This window comes from Tamandua tetradactyla, chromosome 5 (assembly GCF_023851605.1).
Source record: "Tamandua tetradactyla isolate mTamTet1 chromosome 5, mTamTet1.pri, whole genome shotgun sequence".
Taxonomy (NCBI): Eukaryota; Metazoa; Chordata; class Mammalia; order Pilosa; family Myrmecophagidae; genus Tamandua; species Tamandua tetradactyla.
Window position 1 is genome coordinate 112,777,989 of NC_135331.1, and position 16,954 is coordinate 112,794,942.

The 16,954-nt window shown below is 34.5% G+C and overlaps 1 protein-coding gene across 7 annotated transcripts in view; it reads left to right on the forward strand.

Moving 5' to 3' along the window:
• Positions 1 to 4,191: 4,191 nt before the first annotated feature.
• Positions 4,192 to 16,954, forward strand: part of MLIP (muscular LMNA interacting protein) — a 285,799-nt gene continuing 273,036 nt past the window's right edge. For 2 of the 7 annotated variants that reach the window (XM_077162101.1, XM_077162108.1), the window contains exon 1: positions 13,250 to 13,390. In XM_077162101.1, coding sequence (XP_077018216.1) covers positions 13,328 to 13,390 — 63 coding nt within the window. In that variant the 5' untranslated portion in view covers positions 13,250 to 13,327. The other 5 variants (XM_077162104.1, XM_077162113.1, XM_077162114.1 and 2 more) reach the window with 5 other exon arrangements.

Here is a 16,954-nt window from a genome sequence, read left to right on the forward strand (position 1 = left end):
TTAGAATAGGAAATTCAGAGAAAGCATGTCAGTTTTTATGCATGGCTTGGATTGGGAACATCCAAGTTTTGGACCAAAGGTGTTCCAATCGCACAAAGAAAGCAATTTTTTAGAAAAATGAGAAGGAAGCCCATATGTTGAGAGAAAAAGCTGAGAGGTCCTGGAACCCTAGAGGAAAGACAAATTGGTTTCTGATGACTTTCTAGCTTCTGGTTCATCAATCATGAGGCCTTCCTGAGTACGATGAGATATTCTCGTGTCCTTATAAACAACAACCACAACCACAATCACAATAATGACAATAATAATAATTTCAGTTGCTTGAGTCCATTTCTGCTATTTGCACTTGAGAAAAAGTAAATAAGAGTCTTCTACTTTTGGATATTTTAAAAAGCACCTATGGCTAATATATATGTCACTGATAAAATATTATTATGGTAAATACGAAAAGTAATGTGTTTTTGTAAAACAGTAGATAATCTATCAGGAATCTTTGTGAGCATGCTATTTATAACAAAAAAATATAAGGGTCATTCATTACAACAGAATTACAACATTTCCTTTGATCATATTTTTTTTTTCTGATTTTTGGAAAATTTGATAATTTCACTTGCTTCCAAAATACAGTAATTTGTTATTTCAAACCAACTTAATATGACCAATTTTGATTTAATAGGATAAAGGGGAAGACTGTCCTTTAAGGCTGGTTATATCCATACAGTTTTCCTCACCTGTGCCACTGACTAACCTCTGTGCCCAGCTCTTGTCCAGAATAGAGAAAACTTACGTTTACTGCTATTCCATTCAACCATTAGCCGTGCTCATGGAGGAATGCATCAATGACAAGGGGAACTGCTCATAACGCAGTGCTTGATAAAAATGCAGGTTTCCCAATAGTATGTACAGTATAATCCTAATTACATTAAAAATGATACATATATGAAAAGGTCTGGAAAGAAATATACCTTAATATTAACTATGATATGTTTGAGGGGTGGCTTTATGGATCATTTTAATCTTTCTTTTTATTTGTTTTTGTGTTTTCCAAACATTCTATGGTGCATATGAATTCAGTTGGTAATAAAATAACACTGGGAATACTGTATTTTATGCATGATTGTTCTGTAATGCTACAACTTTTCTAATAATAATAATAATAATAATAATAATAATAATAATAATAATAATAAAAGACAAGTAAACCCACAGAGGAGCCATCCCTTCTTTTCCTAACTTTTAATACCTCCACACTAACCTGGGTAGATATTCATTCTGCCACAAAGTTGCCTAGGAGCCCTACATTTAGAGGCAGGGTGAAAGGGAGGTTTTTAGTGCTTGTCTGACTGCTAATATAAATAACATGTCAATCCTTACAAAAATAAACAAACAATAAAAATTATATTTTGAATAAAAAGTTACTATAGCCCCCCCAAAAAATACTGTCAGCCTTTTTTCCCGATTTCATCAGGTATAGGAGCTTAAGAAAGAAGAGAAGAGGAAAAATAGGTGCCTAGGCTGCCATGACAGCTTTACTCATGGAGTTCAGATCCTTTCAACACTCTCTAGGGGGACCATTTATCAGGAAGAAGTGGACCAGGTTTTGTTCCTGCCTAGAAAATCCGAGTCTCAGAGCAGGGAGTGGCTGAGAACCGTAGCTTAAGAATCATTATTGGTTTTGAATCCTGGGTCTGTCTTTCCTATCTGTATAGATTTGGAAAGTACTTAACCTCTGAGGTTCCTTGTTTCCTTATCTGTAAGATGATGCAGCTACCTCATGAGGTTGTTGAGAGCATAAAGTGAGAGAGCATGCAATCATTCCGCAGAGTCACTGGCTCATGGTGAGTGTTTGCGATGTTTTTATTATTACTGCTAAGTGATAGCAGAAGTCCTCCGCATGTACATGGCATTTATCCCAAGAGTTATTCAACTATAGATAAAGTAAAATGTCTGACAATCTATTTTCATATCCTCTGTCTTTGTTCTGGCTCAGGCGCTTCCAACCTCTGGCCTGTTTCAGCAGTCTCATGGACAGGAATGACTTGAGGTCATGCTTCCGTGTTGGCTAAGTCTTCTTTCAAAAGCACAGCTTCGATGATCTTCCTCCACTCCTCACATTCTGTCTGGGTAAGATTCTTCTTTGCCTATTAAGTAAAATTCCACCTTTCCATGGCATTCGTGACCATCCACAGTGTGGGTTCAATTTTCCTTTCCATAACCTACTATGGTGGAAGTTTCTTCTTCCCTGTTGACTGCATCATGATTTTGTTCAGAATGACAATGTGCCCAACTAAAATATTATTTCCTTAGCCCACCTGTCAGCTAGAGGTAGGTACATTATACAGTTCTGGCCAGTTAACCCTAAGTTTTCTTGGAGTGACTTTTCTCTCTTGATAAAAAGGACAGCTATATTGATGTTACCTCTCCCCCTTCTTGCTTTGAGCTAAGAGGTGATATCTGGAGCTGTAGCAACCATCTTGTAGCCAGGAGGTTTCAAGCATGAGAATGAAGATCTTAGCCAAGCAGGCTAAAAATGGCAGAGAGGAAAGATATCCTAACCCTGGCAATTGCTTCCTCTGGATTTCTTATTATGTGAGGAAATATAAACTGCTGTTTGTTTCAATTGTTAGTTGAATTTTCTGTTACTTGCAACTGAACTCATTCCTAAGTGAAAACAGCTACTATTTCTGAGTCATATGATTCTTCACCAATGTATGTTACATTGTGACCAAACAGAGCTATTTGCCATTCTTGGAATATATAAGGTGAATTCTTGCCTCTGTTGATTTTGTTTATGCCTAAAATATCCTTTTTCCTATATTTCTATCAGTTCTAAAAGTAGTTAAATCGTTGCTTCTCAAACTTCAATATCAAAACAAAACTTCTGTGGATTTTGTTAAAATAATTCAGTAGGTCTAGGATGGTACCCAATATTTTGAATTTTTAGTCTCCCAGATAATCTCCCAGATAAGATCAATGTTGTTGGTAAATACCACCTTTAGTTTCAAGGACTAGGATAGCCCAGTTCAAACATAATATCTGCTTGAAATCATCTCCAATGTCCCTAGCCAGAAATGACCTCTTTGCCTTTGGCTCTCAAAGTACATTATTCATAATGCTTATTTAGCACTTATCACATTCACCCTTCTTTGTGTATCACTGTGCATTGCACAGCCTCGCATGCTGTCAATGCTGGCTCAGTAATGTGGATGTGGTGCTCAACCAGCGAACTAGATGGAAAAGCAATATCATATCTAAAATAACATTATATTTTACATGATTATTCAATTAGAAGTCATCAACAAAAAAATTATAGAAATACTGGAAGAGAGCTATGATATGAATAATCTCAAATGCCAAAAATATGATTGTGTCATTTTCCTACTTTCAAAAATGCATTGCACATTATAGAATGCAGAAATATACCGGATAAGAGGACAAAGCCAATGTGGGATGATCTGTTTTCCACATATATTAAGTAGGTGATATGCTGCTCTTCAAATTCTGAATCCCTTAGGCCGCAGTTTAAATGGAGACTTCAAATGGGTTAGAGCTCAAAGTTGGACCATGCTTCACAGAGGGTGGACATATAATTAATGGTGTTTGGGACAACATGGACTCAATTCTGCTGAGAGTAGCTAGGGAAGAAAACCTAGCCCTAGATTTTCTTAGAAAAGTAGAAAGTGAGGAAGGTGAAAGAGAGTTCTGCCCTCTGGAAATTTCCTGGTGGCTGGATAACACTGGCAATTGCCCTGTATCATTATAAAGTTTATTCAACTTTGCTATGGGACACCCATTGTGTAATTCTGTCTTTCTCTCGAGTAATTGGCATTTCATTTCAGGAGGACTTTTCAATTTTATTTTAAAGATCCAATCAATATAAATAGAAGAGAAACTCCATCTTCACTAAGTCTTTTACTTCTCTACCACTTATGTCCTTAGGGAAGCCTAAAGGATTTTCATCAGTGAACTAAAAAGTAGATAGTTGGATATATTGCAAAAGTTTTTCAATACTTGACTCCAAATCCCCACTATTGCTAAGACATTCTTATAAAGAAATCATTTGGGGGAAACTTAGCAGCTACTGTTTTCAGGAAGTGGTCCCAGTGGATATGTGGTTTATGCTTACCTCTTTTTTAATTTAGTTTTTGTCTCCTGCGCCTGGTATCCAATATTAGTTACAGAGTAAACAGTATTTTCGAAAGACTGACAAGGTCAGCTGCTCTGGGAATGTGACTGGCGACCTCCCCGATGGATTACCATACTACAGGCTGCTTCCAAGTCAGTTGAAAGGTAAGCATTCTTTCTGTATAAGTTCATACTGCTTTGGAACATGTGTCAATTTCAGCTGATAAAACTGAAAGCATATCCTGGACACCGTGTCTCAAAGGGCATGAAGCTGTTACTTTGGGGGCAAGGTGATTTGTCATGTCGACATAACCACAACAGCTAAACTGCTAGGTTACAGGGAGGGGTGAACGCCAATGTCGAATCTGGCTGCTTTGATTAAGCTGTAAAGACACAGAAAACATTAAATTCAGACCTCCTTTCTGAAGTTAGAGGCATCCACTGTAATTCTAAAATTAAAAAAATATAAAATCGTCTATTACCAAGCTCTTTTTTTTTTCCCAGAGTCTTGTCAGTTTAGTTTCTTGTCTTTATCCTGAAACAGCATGGAGTGTACGTGTGTGTGTGTTTGAAGAGAGAAACCCACAGAGAAAGAGATAAGAGATACAGATAGACAAACAGAGGCAGAGACAAACTGACTACTAGGAAGCATACTTACTGTTCGCAGGGCCTGACTGCTAGCAAATGCTAGAACAAAAGCTGCTCAACGTGGCACCTCTTTGGAAGTCACATGAGGAGAAGAACATATATTGTAGGTCTCTTAAAAATTGTAGATGAGAAAATGGAACATTCTGGACTTGGCATTCCAATTGGTTTTAGTCAGCTTGTATGATAAAGACAGAGTTATAAATTTGGTTTCATATCAGAATCAATATTTAGAAATCATCAATGTTGATAGTATTATTTTTTTTAAAAAGCAATCACATTTCACTTTTTAATGCTTCGATAAAAGAATGGCATTTTTCAAATGTACACATTTTTAAAAGATAGCACTTTTCATTGTTCTCTTAAACATTCACATGATTGAAATATTTTTTAACACACCAAACACAATGCTCTCCCATTAAGAAGTGATTTTACAAGGAAAATATGCTTTCCTTTATGTTACCTAAAATGTTTTTTCAGCAGTCAGTTTTAAAAGATGACCATAAGCAAAGTAAGGGGACAAATAGTATCAGAAGAAAAAAAACTCAATTACATTCCAGTAGAAAAGGTTATTTTTTCACTGAAGAGCAATAATTACAAAGGTTCAAATTTGTTAAGCTGTCATTATCATAATTATCATATACAATATCATTTTCAGGTTTGTTTTTGAGTCCACTTGGCAGCTTCAATTTACAAAAATAAGTTTATTATGTAGTGAGAAATTCAACTTTATGAAATTCCTCTGCAGACATTGCATTTTCCCTGTGGGCACGTCTCATAACTCTTGCTACTCTATACCACTGAGCAGTAGAAGCTATAAAGCATATCTTAATATCGTAATAATGGTGGTGAGGGAAGTTTAAAAATCTTTTAGTATTTGTTTGCCAGACGTGCAGGCAGATAAGAAGCTAAGAGTCAGAGGCATCTTCCAGAAGAAGAGGCCACAACTATCTGCTGCCTGACAGTTCATAGTTGCCGAAGCTGATACATACATTCATGTAGGGACACTGGGATAGCTAAAAATGAGTGGGGAACCATTCTCCTGTGCATTTACTTTTCAATGACCCCCACCAAATTAAGCCTTCTAGACAGATGGTCTTAAACTCTGAGCTACATGTTAATACCCACAGATCAAAAGTTAGCTAGGTGTGATCAGTTCTCAATAGATTTACATTTGGCTCTGGAATACCAAAAGATTTGCCTCTGGCTCTTGGATATGAAAAGAAAACCATAAAACACATCCATTGTGGTTCTTGGGCTAGGCTATGACTCCTGGAGGCAGGCGCTGAGTGTAATATCTCGGCTTCACTATTAAATGTGTATGTGGGTTCCATGGGCTTTTGAAGCGATCCTGGGACAGCATAAAGGACCCGTGTTCCAGAAATAAGAAATCATATAAAAGGCACTAATTGTCTCAGAAGGACCCCTGTTCCCACAAAAATATGTTTACCCTTGAAGGAAGCAGTGGGGGAAGATCTCAGGACATCTATGCCATGTTTTGCAGATTGTCATTCTTTCAAAAGAAAACAGCTTATGTTTCCAGTGCCTTGTAGGTGTCTACCTTGTAATGTTTCAACAGTAGAGCACTTATCTGTGCGTTTGTTGTGGAGACAAAATTATTTAAATGGCGGGTGTGGAAAATCACTATAAAAAATGAACTATGTTTGTTCCTCCAACCAATATAGGAACAAGCCATTTTAATAGTTATAAGCTCTATTGTCCCCTAGTTTTTGAAAATAGGCACAAAATAATATGAGCAGCTCAGATTTCACTAGCCACTTATCACTTACAAGGCACATGATGATAACGCAAAGAAACAGAGTGAAGTGGCAGTATCTTAAGGAAAATATCATTTGCTGAGGGTTATTTCAGTTTTGAATGGAATTCTTGCCTGCCTACTGCAGTGTAGATTTTAATTTCCTGTTTGGGATGGTCTGTTTTGGATATTATGTTCTTGGAAAAAAAATCATAAAAAATTTCCAGCCTAGAAACTATTTACAGATCTTTTTCTAATTTTTAAATGATAGATTTATTGAGATATAATTTATACAGCATAAAAATCACCATTAAAAATATATATACAATTCAGTGGCTTTTAATATATTCTCAAAATCGAGTAATCATCATCTCTGTCTGATTTCAGAACATTTTCATCAACCCCCAAAACAGCCCCTGGCAACCACAAATCATGTATCTCCTCCTTTAACCCCTGACAACTGCAAATCATCTTTCTGTTTCTATAGGTTTGCCTACTGTGGACATTTCATGTAAATAATATAATATGTGGCCTTTTGTAACTGGCGTCTTTCTCTTAGCAGAGAATTTTCAAGGCTCACCTATGTTATTGCATATATCAATACTTTATCCCTTTTCGTAGCTGAATAATATTCCACTGTATGGGTAAACCATGTTTTCTTTGACTTTTCATCAGGTGATGGGCATTTGTGTTGTTTTCACTTTTGACTATTAAAATAGTCATAATAATTGCCGCTGTGTGCATTCATGTGCAATTTTTGCCTGGGCATATGTTTTTTTATCTCTTGGGTAAATATCCAGGAGTAGAACTGCTGGATTAGATGGTAACTCTATGTTTAACTATTTGTGGAGCTGCCAAGCTGATGTCAAAGCAGCTGTATTATTAGCAAAGCATGAGGGTTCCAATTTCTCCACATCCTCATCAACACCTGTTACTATCTTTTTTATTTTAGTCAGCCTAGAAGGTGTGAAGAGGCATTTCATTGTGGTGGTTTTCATTTGTATTTCCCTAATCACTTATAATGTTGAGGATCTTTTTGTATGCTTTTGGTCCATTTTTTTGTCATCTTTGGAGAAATGTCTATTCAAATCCTTTGCTCTTTTTACATTTGTGCTATTTGCATTTTTATTTTTGAGTTGTAAGTGTTCTTTATATGTTTTGAATATATATCTCTTATCAGATATATGATTTGCAAATATTTTTCTCCTGTTCTTTTAATTTTAATTTTTATATCATATTTGTTAAGACATTGATACTATTTTCAAAGTAGCTTTTTCTAGATAAACTTCATCTGACCGGGGAAATAATGGTCCCCACTTTTTATTGAGAACCTGTTTGCTGCCAGACGCTGCGTTAAGTTATTTGTATATATAACATTTAAACTTGGTAATGATCTAGGAGTTTGGTAACATTCCTCTATTTAAGAGAAAGGGAACTGAAACTCAGAGAATTGAATAATTTACTCAAAGTGATCCTGTTAGCAAGTGGCAGAATCCATGAATGAATCCAATTCTCCATGGCTTCAATTTATGGAAATTGAATTCAATTTCAATTTCAAATTTATGGAAAATTGAATTCAATTTTCATTTATTTTCCCTATATTCCAATAGCCAGTTGTTGAGTAAGATCGGCAATAAATTCCATACTCTGGAGTAATTAATATTATATTCATCTGCAGTATGCTTTGTGTTGGATAAATATTTTGTTCCTCTGCTACCTGCCAAAAATCTTAAAAACAATAATGAATTAAATGTCATAAATCTGTATGTACATTTCATCCTCCTTTCCTTCTCTTCCTTCTTTCCTTTGTCCTTTACTTCTCCCCTCCCCACCCTCCCTCCATCCTTCCTTCTTTCCTACCTTGCTTCCCCCCCATTCCTTCTCCTCCTGCCCTCCATTCTGTACAGTATTTATTTAGCTCTTAATTTGAGAATTAAATGAGAAAACATGAAAGTCTTAAAATAGTACCTGGCACATGTGAAGTGATAAAAAAAATTGCTATGTAGGACTGTTATTCCATTTATAACAAGTCATGGCTAGATTGTGATTTTGTTGAAATCCAAAATCTAGGGATTATATATAAATTTTTTACCATTTAACCATTTTAACTCAATTGTTTTACTAGAGAAGTTGTAGGTTTACAGAAAAATCATGCAGAAAATAGAGTCCCTGTATACTCTACTCCCAGTTTTCTCTATAATTAAGATTTAGCATTAGTCCAATTATGCCTAGTAGTATCTTTTGATAAACCTATGATATTGTTACAATATCATGTACAGTTACAATTGATAAAACCATGTTATTATAATTATACTAATAACTATAGTCAATAGTTTACATTAAGGTTCACTGTGTTGTAAAAACTTGTGTTTTTAAAAAAAATCATCCTAGAAACATGTATATAACTGAAAATTTTCCCTTTTAATGACAATCAAATATATAATTCAGTCCTGTTAATTATGTCCAGTGTTATTCTATCATTGCCACCATCCATTACCAAAAATTTCCTTCACCCTTTCCAGAATCTGTACAAATTAAGCATTAACTCCCATTTCCTAACCTGTGAATTTCTTTATTCTAATTATTCCGTATCACTTAGATCATACAATATCTGCCCCTTTGCATCTCTCTAATTTCACTCAACATGATGTCTTCAAGATTCATCAGTGTTGTTGTCTGTATCGGGACTTCATTCTTAAAAAATAAAAACCCATGGGCGGATGTACAATACAAGCAGTGAACCCTAAGGTAAACCATGGAGTATAGTTAATAGTACAATTATAAAAATATGCTTTTATCAATTGTAACAAATGTATCACATTAATGTAAAGGTTACTAGTAGGATGGTGTATGGAAACCCTGTATTTTATGCACAACTTTTATATAAACCCACAACATCTCTAACAATAAAAGAACTTCATTCCTTTTACAGCTGAATAATACCTCATTGTATGTAGATACAACATTTTCTTTATCCATAAATCTGTTGATGGGCTCTCATTTGAATTGCTTCCAGCTTTTGGCTTTTGTGAATAATGCTGCTATGAACATCAGTTCAGATCTTCTTTTGACTATGTACCCAGAAATGGAATTAGCCAGGTCATAGATCATGTGATAATTCTATATTTTGAATTTCTGAGGAACCATCAAACATGTTTTCCACTACTTTACATTCTTACTATTAAGGAACCTTTATTTTTCACTTTTAAAATAACAGCCATTATAGAGAATGTGAAATAGTAGCTTATCATGATTTCAATTTGCATTTTCCTGAGGGCTAATGATGTTGAACATCTTTTTGTGTACTTAATGGCCATTTATATATCTCCTTTGGAGAAATGTTTATTCAAGTACTTTGTCCATTTTTAATTGGGTTATTGGTCTTTTTGTTGTTTTCTAAGATATCTATATATATTCTGATATTAAACTCTTATTAGACATGTGGTTTCCAAATATTTTCTCCCATTGTGTAGGCTATCTGTTTTTTTTTTGAATGCTATATGGCAGGGATCACATTTCATTCCTTTTTTCATGCGAGTATCCTGTTATTGCAGCACCATTTGTTGAATTTTTGTTTGTCTGTTTTTTTATTTGTTGGCTCTCTTTTTTGTTTGTTTTAGAGAAGTGCATGGGCCAGGAATTGAACCTGGGTCTCCCGCATGACAGGTGAGAATTGTGCCACTGAACTATCCTCGCACCCCCTGTGTAGGCTATCTTTCTACTTTCATGATAAAGTCCTTTATTGTACAAAAGTTTTCAATTTTGATAAAGTCTATTTATCTGTTTTTTCTTTTGTTGCTTGTGCTTTGGGTTGAAAGTGTAAGACACCATTGCCTAATACAAGGTCCTGAAAGTGCTTCCCTGTGTTTTCTTCTAGGAATTTTAGAGTGCTGATTCTTATATTTAGGCCTTTGGTCCATTTTGAGTTAATTTTTTATTTGTTATGAGGTAGGGGTCCACTTTCATTCTTTTACAAATTGACATCCAGTTTTCCCAACACCATTGGTTGGAGAGATTATTCTTTCCCCATTCAGTGGATCAATTGGCCATAGATGCGGGAAGGTTTGCTTTTGAACTCTTAGTTCAATTACATTGGTCTATATGTTTGTCCATGTGTGAATACCACACTCTTTTGATTACTGTAACTTTGTGATAAGTTTTAATATTGAGAAGTGTGAGTTTTACAACTTTATTCTTCTTTTTCAAGATAGCTTTGTCTATTCAGGCCTCTTGTCCTTCCATATATATTGGATGATTGAATTTTCCATTTGCAAAGAATGCTGTTGGAATATTGATTAGGATCGCATTAAACATGTAAATTGATTTAGGTAAAATTGACATCTCAATTATATTTAGTCTTATATTCCATGAACACAGAAAGTCTTTCCATTTATCTAGCCCTCTTTGATTTTTTTCTGCAGTATTTTGTAGTTTTCCATGTATATGTCCTTTCCATCCTCAGCTAAAATTATTCCTAGAAATGTGATTCTTTTAGTTGCTATTGTAAATGGATTTTTATTTGATTTCCTCTCAGATTATTCATTACTAGTATATAGAAACACTATTAATTTTTGCATGTTGAACTTATAGCTTGACACTTTGCTGAATTCTGTTTTTACCTCTAATGGCTTCATTGGGAATATTTCAGGATTTTCTGTATTTGGAATCATGTTATCTACAAACAGAACAACGTTTTTATTTCTTCCTTTTCAACTAGGATGCCTGTATTTCTCTTTCTCGCCTAATTGCTCTAACTAAAACTCCCATACAATGTTGAAAACAGTGGTTGCAACTGGCATCCTTGTCTTGTTACTGATCCTAGAGGGTAAAGTAGCCTGTTTTTTTAATGGACAGTTTTGAAATTTCACATTTTACCCCCACAAGGAAATTTTCTTTTTCTTCTTCTTCTTCTGTTTTTTTTTTTTTTTTTCAGTGATAGAATGATTATGCTTTCTGATTTGGTGGTGGTTATATGAATTGTGAGTTTGTCAAGGGATAAAATCCAAGGATAGTACCATTTAATTTTCTATTGTTTTTTGAAAATCTTCATGCGCATAAGGTAATCCTCACTCACTATGGGTAGTAGTGAATGCTTTTTGAATTAAGATGTTTAGTCTTTCTCACTACCACTGGCTGAATCAGTCCAACTAAAATTCTGTTGGACAGAAGTGATTTATAAAGCTCTAACAGTTTATTTTTCCTCTCCTAACCGACCCATCTTCTCTCCTCTCTTCTCCCAATGCACTCTCAACTCACCATCTCCTCTATTCCTAACTGAATTCCAGATTCATTACCAGGTATTACACAAGCATGTGGAACAATAATTCACTTTATTTTTTGCTATACAGCATAATTCTCTTTTTCTTTCCAGAAAGATTTTAGAAGTCCCAGTTACATAGAATTTCACCTGTTGTCTTACTCTGACACAAAGCAATAGTGATGCTAACAAACCCACGAGACTCTAACTTTCAAACTTGTTAAGGCAACAAGTGGCATGTCGGATTTCCTTTCTGGGATTCTGAGTTGAGCCAAAGGGGTAATCCTCTTTTGCCCATGTTTCTGAATTCATCATCCTGAAGCAGGACCAGGTTTATTCCTTATAAAATGTTTCATGTCTGAAATCTTCAGCCCTTTCATTATGCAGAAAAAGCTGTGGAGCAACCCTGCCTGATAATCGAGAACTACTGTGGTCATTTCAGAGACCAAAGCCTCACAATGTATTTCCAAAAATGTTTCTTTTCTTTCTTTCTTTCTTTTTTTTTTAAGAATGATGGGAAATGGAATTAAGGTCAGAAACAGGTGGTAAAAGGAGCCTTTGAACAGGCTGAGGGTTAGGCTACCATAGAGATCATTCTTAGCTTACTCTGAAAGCCGTTTTTGTTCTTTTATTGCCATCCACATATTTGCCTGCTGGAAAACACTGAGAGTGCTAATTTCCCTCATGCTAAACAATTACTTTTCTCTATGGCATGTAACAAATTTCTAAAGAATTCTGAAAACATTTGTTCCATTCAGAAAATGAATTTCATCTCCTAGTCATAACTTTGTTTCCAGTAGAAAAGGCAGGATAATGGGGTAGGAGAAAAAAAAAATCAGTTTGGAGGGAAAGGAAGTACCGCTTTTATTTTGTGGTTTTTCTAAATATTATTTGCCAAGTCTTCATAGAATAAAATTGGCAACACCCCTTGAATATACATGTTCGGTGTCTCTATATTTTTAATTAATTATCCCCTTGCTGTTTCCCTATAAACGACTTGTTTTTTATCCAGCAGTAAAGTAATGAATACGTATCTGTACTAGCTGGACAAGAATTAAAAATTGGTCTTTGGAAGAACTTGACCTATCTCTTCATATTTGCTACATGACTATCATATTTATCCTTTTCAACTGATATATTAGGCCTATATACTAGATATATTTTATTCTGCTCCAATGGCTATTAATGAATTCTTTGATAGTAGCTTCTTGTCCCATATGTCTTTCTTTGGTCGGGAAACTAACCTATCGGAATATTCTTCTTTTGAAGAGTTTGCTTTTATATCTAGCGGCATTTATCATTATCTAAGGCCAGCTGCCTGACTTATCTTCAGTGCCCTGTTTATGGGGCTTGAACATCTATAAATGGAAACACTAGCTAACCAGAAATTATCGCCAGGGCTTCTGATAGTGCCCTGGGCTCTCACAACTTGGAATGTCCTGGAATATCTAGCATGTAAGCATGTGAAATCATTTTCTAGACAGAACCTGAACTTCTGTTTCTCTGTTTCTGATTCTCTCTCTCTCTCTTATCCTTTTTTAAACATGGAATTTGAAAAGCATGAAAAAGGAAGCCTATTAAACATGAATTTAGAGGAGAAATTGACGGTAAGATCTGTGAGATTTAGCGTACACAGATTTATAATGTAATTGACAGGGTGAAAAAGCAGCTGTCACAGATTAGAAACGTGGTACTAGCCAGCCTGTACTTTTCCATGTTTTGCCAGTCAACAACCTTGAAATTAGTAAGTTCCATGGGCTTCACTGAAAGCAATGTAATATATTTATTAATAAGATGTCATTACTAGAATGTGGACAAAATTTGATTGCGTTAAATGATGTGGTTTGCCTCTTTTAAAAATCAAATCCATTTAATTTTAGCTCTTGCTGCTATTGTCTCAGTATTGGTAGATTAGTTTATTCATTGATAAGAAACTGAGCAAGTGTTTGAGGTCTAATTACTCTGCAATAACAGGAATCTGTGTCAAGGAAAATATGTATGTATCATAGAATATTTTACTATTTAATGGAATAAGTTAAAGAACTTCCGGAGTAAGGATAAAGTTTACCCTTCAGAAAGTATTTTTCTTGTTCTAAAAGTAACTTTACCTCAAGGCTAAATGTCAGTGATCAATAGCAGTCACTTGTGTTTGCTGGAACAAAATATAGCGTGACCTCAAGTAGAATGTGTTATCCAAGGTTTTCCTTGCAGGTGGCTATGTTTGTAAGTTATTGTGGCTGTAGAATTTACATTAAAACAGTGCATGGCTAATTTTAATAGCAGTACAAGTCGCAGAAACTAAAAGCTATTGACTATAATAAAATCATGGCTTCTAAAACTCTAGAGAATGCATTGTTCTAGATGTCTAAAGTTGGGGTTTATACAGTACTAATGACATTAAAACTTGAAAGATGGAAAAGAATCATATTAATTGAAAATTGCTGAATTGTATTAGAATGTCAAGGCCTAGAAGAAATATACTGTACAAAGTATAACCTTGTTTTAAGGACTCAGGTAGTCATTCTGAATATCAACTCTTGACCCCTGCTCTAGGTGGTTGTGCGAATGTATCATAGTCACAGATCGTTTTGCTTTTTGACTGTTTTGAAAGGCTGTGCGTTATTGTAGAACTAACCTGGGGTTTCAAGTCATAAAGGTGTGGGTGAGAATTCTTGCTCTGCAGTGACTAAACACAGGATTATAGGGTTTTATTGAACCTTTCTGAGTCTCAGTTAACTCATGTATAAGCTAGGGAACAGTAATACCTCATTTGAAGTCTGTTGTAGGAGTTAAAAACTTACATATTTTCAAACTATTTTTGAACTGACACACTTAAGCACAGACTCAATGGTTATTAAAATAGAAGAGAAAGTTGAAATGTATTTCAAAGTAAAAGGCAAAATCATTTAAACTAACCTTATACTAACCTATGACTTGGTGGTTATAAGCCTCTTTGGAACCAGATAGGGTGTAAAGGAATATATGAATAAAGAGAGAGGTGTTACGTATGAATTAGTGTGAAATTTGACCCTGGGATTCTGGTGAAATGTATATATATATGTGTGTGTGTGTGTATGTATATATATTTTTTCCTTTGTATGCTATATGGCAGGGGTCATGTTTCATTCTTTTTCCATGTGAGCATCCCATTATTGCAGCACCATTTGTTAAATTTTTGTTTGTTTGTTTGTTTGGGGAAGTATATGGGCCAGGAATTGAACCTGGGTCTCTTGCTTGGCAGGAGAGAATTCTGTCACTGAACTACCCTTGCACTCCCGGATTCTGGTGATATTTTAAAGGAAATTTTGCAAATAATGTAGATGAACACAGGACAAGTGAATAAAGTTGAAAATAGTCTCTAATTTGAACTGATTTGATGTATTTACATTCACTTTCTGAATGCCCAGTTTTACCTCCGATGCAGCTATAAATCTCGAAGTGAGCAAAAACCTCTCATGAAAGTACAGGAATTCCTATGACCCTGCCTTATCAAGAGGGTTAGATTATGCTCAGAATTATCTTATCTAAAAGAGTCTGAAAATATGTAATATATGTTTGAAAGTTTCCAATAAAATTATTTTTGTTGAACACTGTGGCTATTTATGTGGATAAACTTGCAAAAACTTCAATTTATGGAGCTTCATGTGCCTTGTTAATTTCAATGCAATGCCAGTGGTCCTACCAACAGCATGGCCAGATTTTACATTGTTTTTTGTGACATTCACTATGTCCTGAAAAGTGCTTTTAGATTATTTAACATAGAAAAGTTTATTTACACTGTATCATTTTTGTAAGGAGAAGATATTTTGCCATTAGAAATATTTGAGTATATACATACCATAATTGTTGAAACTAATGCATTTTGTTTAAAATTAAAGCTGTTTATTACATAAGGATCTTTATCATGAAGAATTGTGTATTATATGCCACTCCATTAAGACCTATGCCTGGTTGGCTTTATTCTAGAGTATTCTAGATATACTTAGATAATATATTGTTTAAAATAAGTATTCAGAAATATTTATAAAATTGATAGTCTCCTTTTCTTTTGTGTTATTTTTTTTGCTGAGGACATTACTATTTAACAAGCCCTTTGAAAATGCTCCCCAGCAAAATTCGTATTTGCCATCTAATAATAACAGGGAATTTCAACCAAAGCACTGAAGTCTTCCTTTTTTGTTTGCTAAGATCTTTTTGGTTGCTATCTTTGTTTGCTAAGAGATTATTTCTTAGAAAATAATTAATTTTATTTAGATTAATAAAGCTATGAACTAATAGCTACACTTACCTTATTTAAAGAGCTAGCCTTCACTGAATTATCACAAAATATTTAAATCCACCATTTTATTTTCTATATTTGTATTTGCCCATAGTTTTTTTCTTCAGATTCTTTTATCTTTCACTGCATTCAAAAGTGGCCTGATTACTTTTTACTGAAATCAGGAACAATGTTTTATACATGAGATCATAAGTAAATTTACAAATCACTGGAGAAGTCATCACTGAATTCAAAATGTCAGAAACTTTTTTAAATATCAAAATTAAAACTTCAGTAATTTAAAATATAATTATCAGGCGAGCAACGGTGACTCAGTGGTAGAGTTCTTTCCTGCCATGCCGGTGACCCGGGTTCGATTCTCAGTGCCTGTCCATGCAAAATAATAATAATAATTATTATTATCAGCTCCCTATCCTAGATACAGCCTGCTAAAAAATTAATTGCCAGATATTTTCTTTCTCAATCTCAGAGAATTAATTTTTCTCAAATAAGCACTTTTTATGCCATTCAGAAATTTACTACCATGTTGATTTTCTTCTGGTGAGTTTCAATACCAAATGGTTGGATCACTACTCATCTTGTTATTATTATTATTTTGAGATATTTAATGAACAGTCATTTCCCAGGGAGAAGGAATCATCTTTTGAGACACACATTATACTAATGTGATAGAAATTATTAGGATTTATGCATGAGGTCTGTTTGTTCTTGTCATCTCTTAAAGAAATCATTTTTATGTCAGAATGCCCTGAGGTACATGACAACTTTTACCATATTAATGCATGAATTGTTTCTTTTCATTAAGAATTTTCAGTTGATGAAAAGATAAATGGAATTCTTTATTGATGCATTTAATTTTCTAAAGAGGAGTTTGGAGGATGTTCAAGATCTG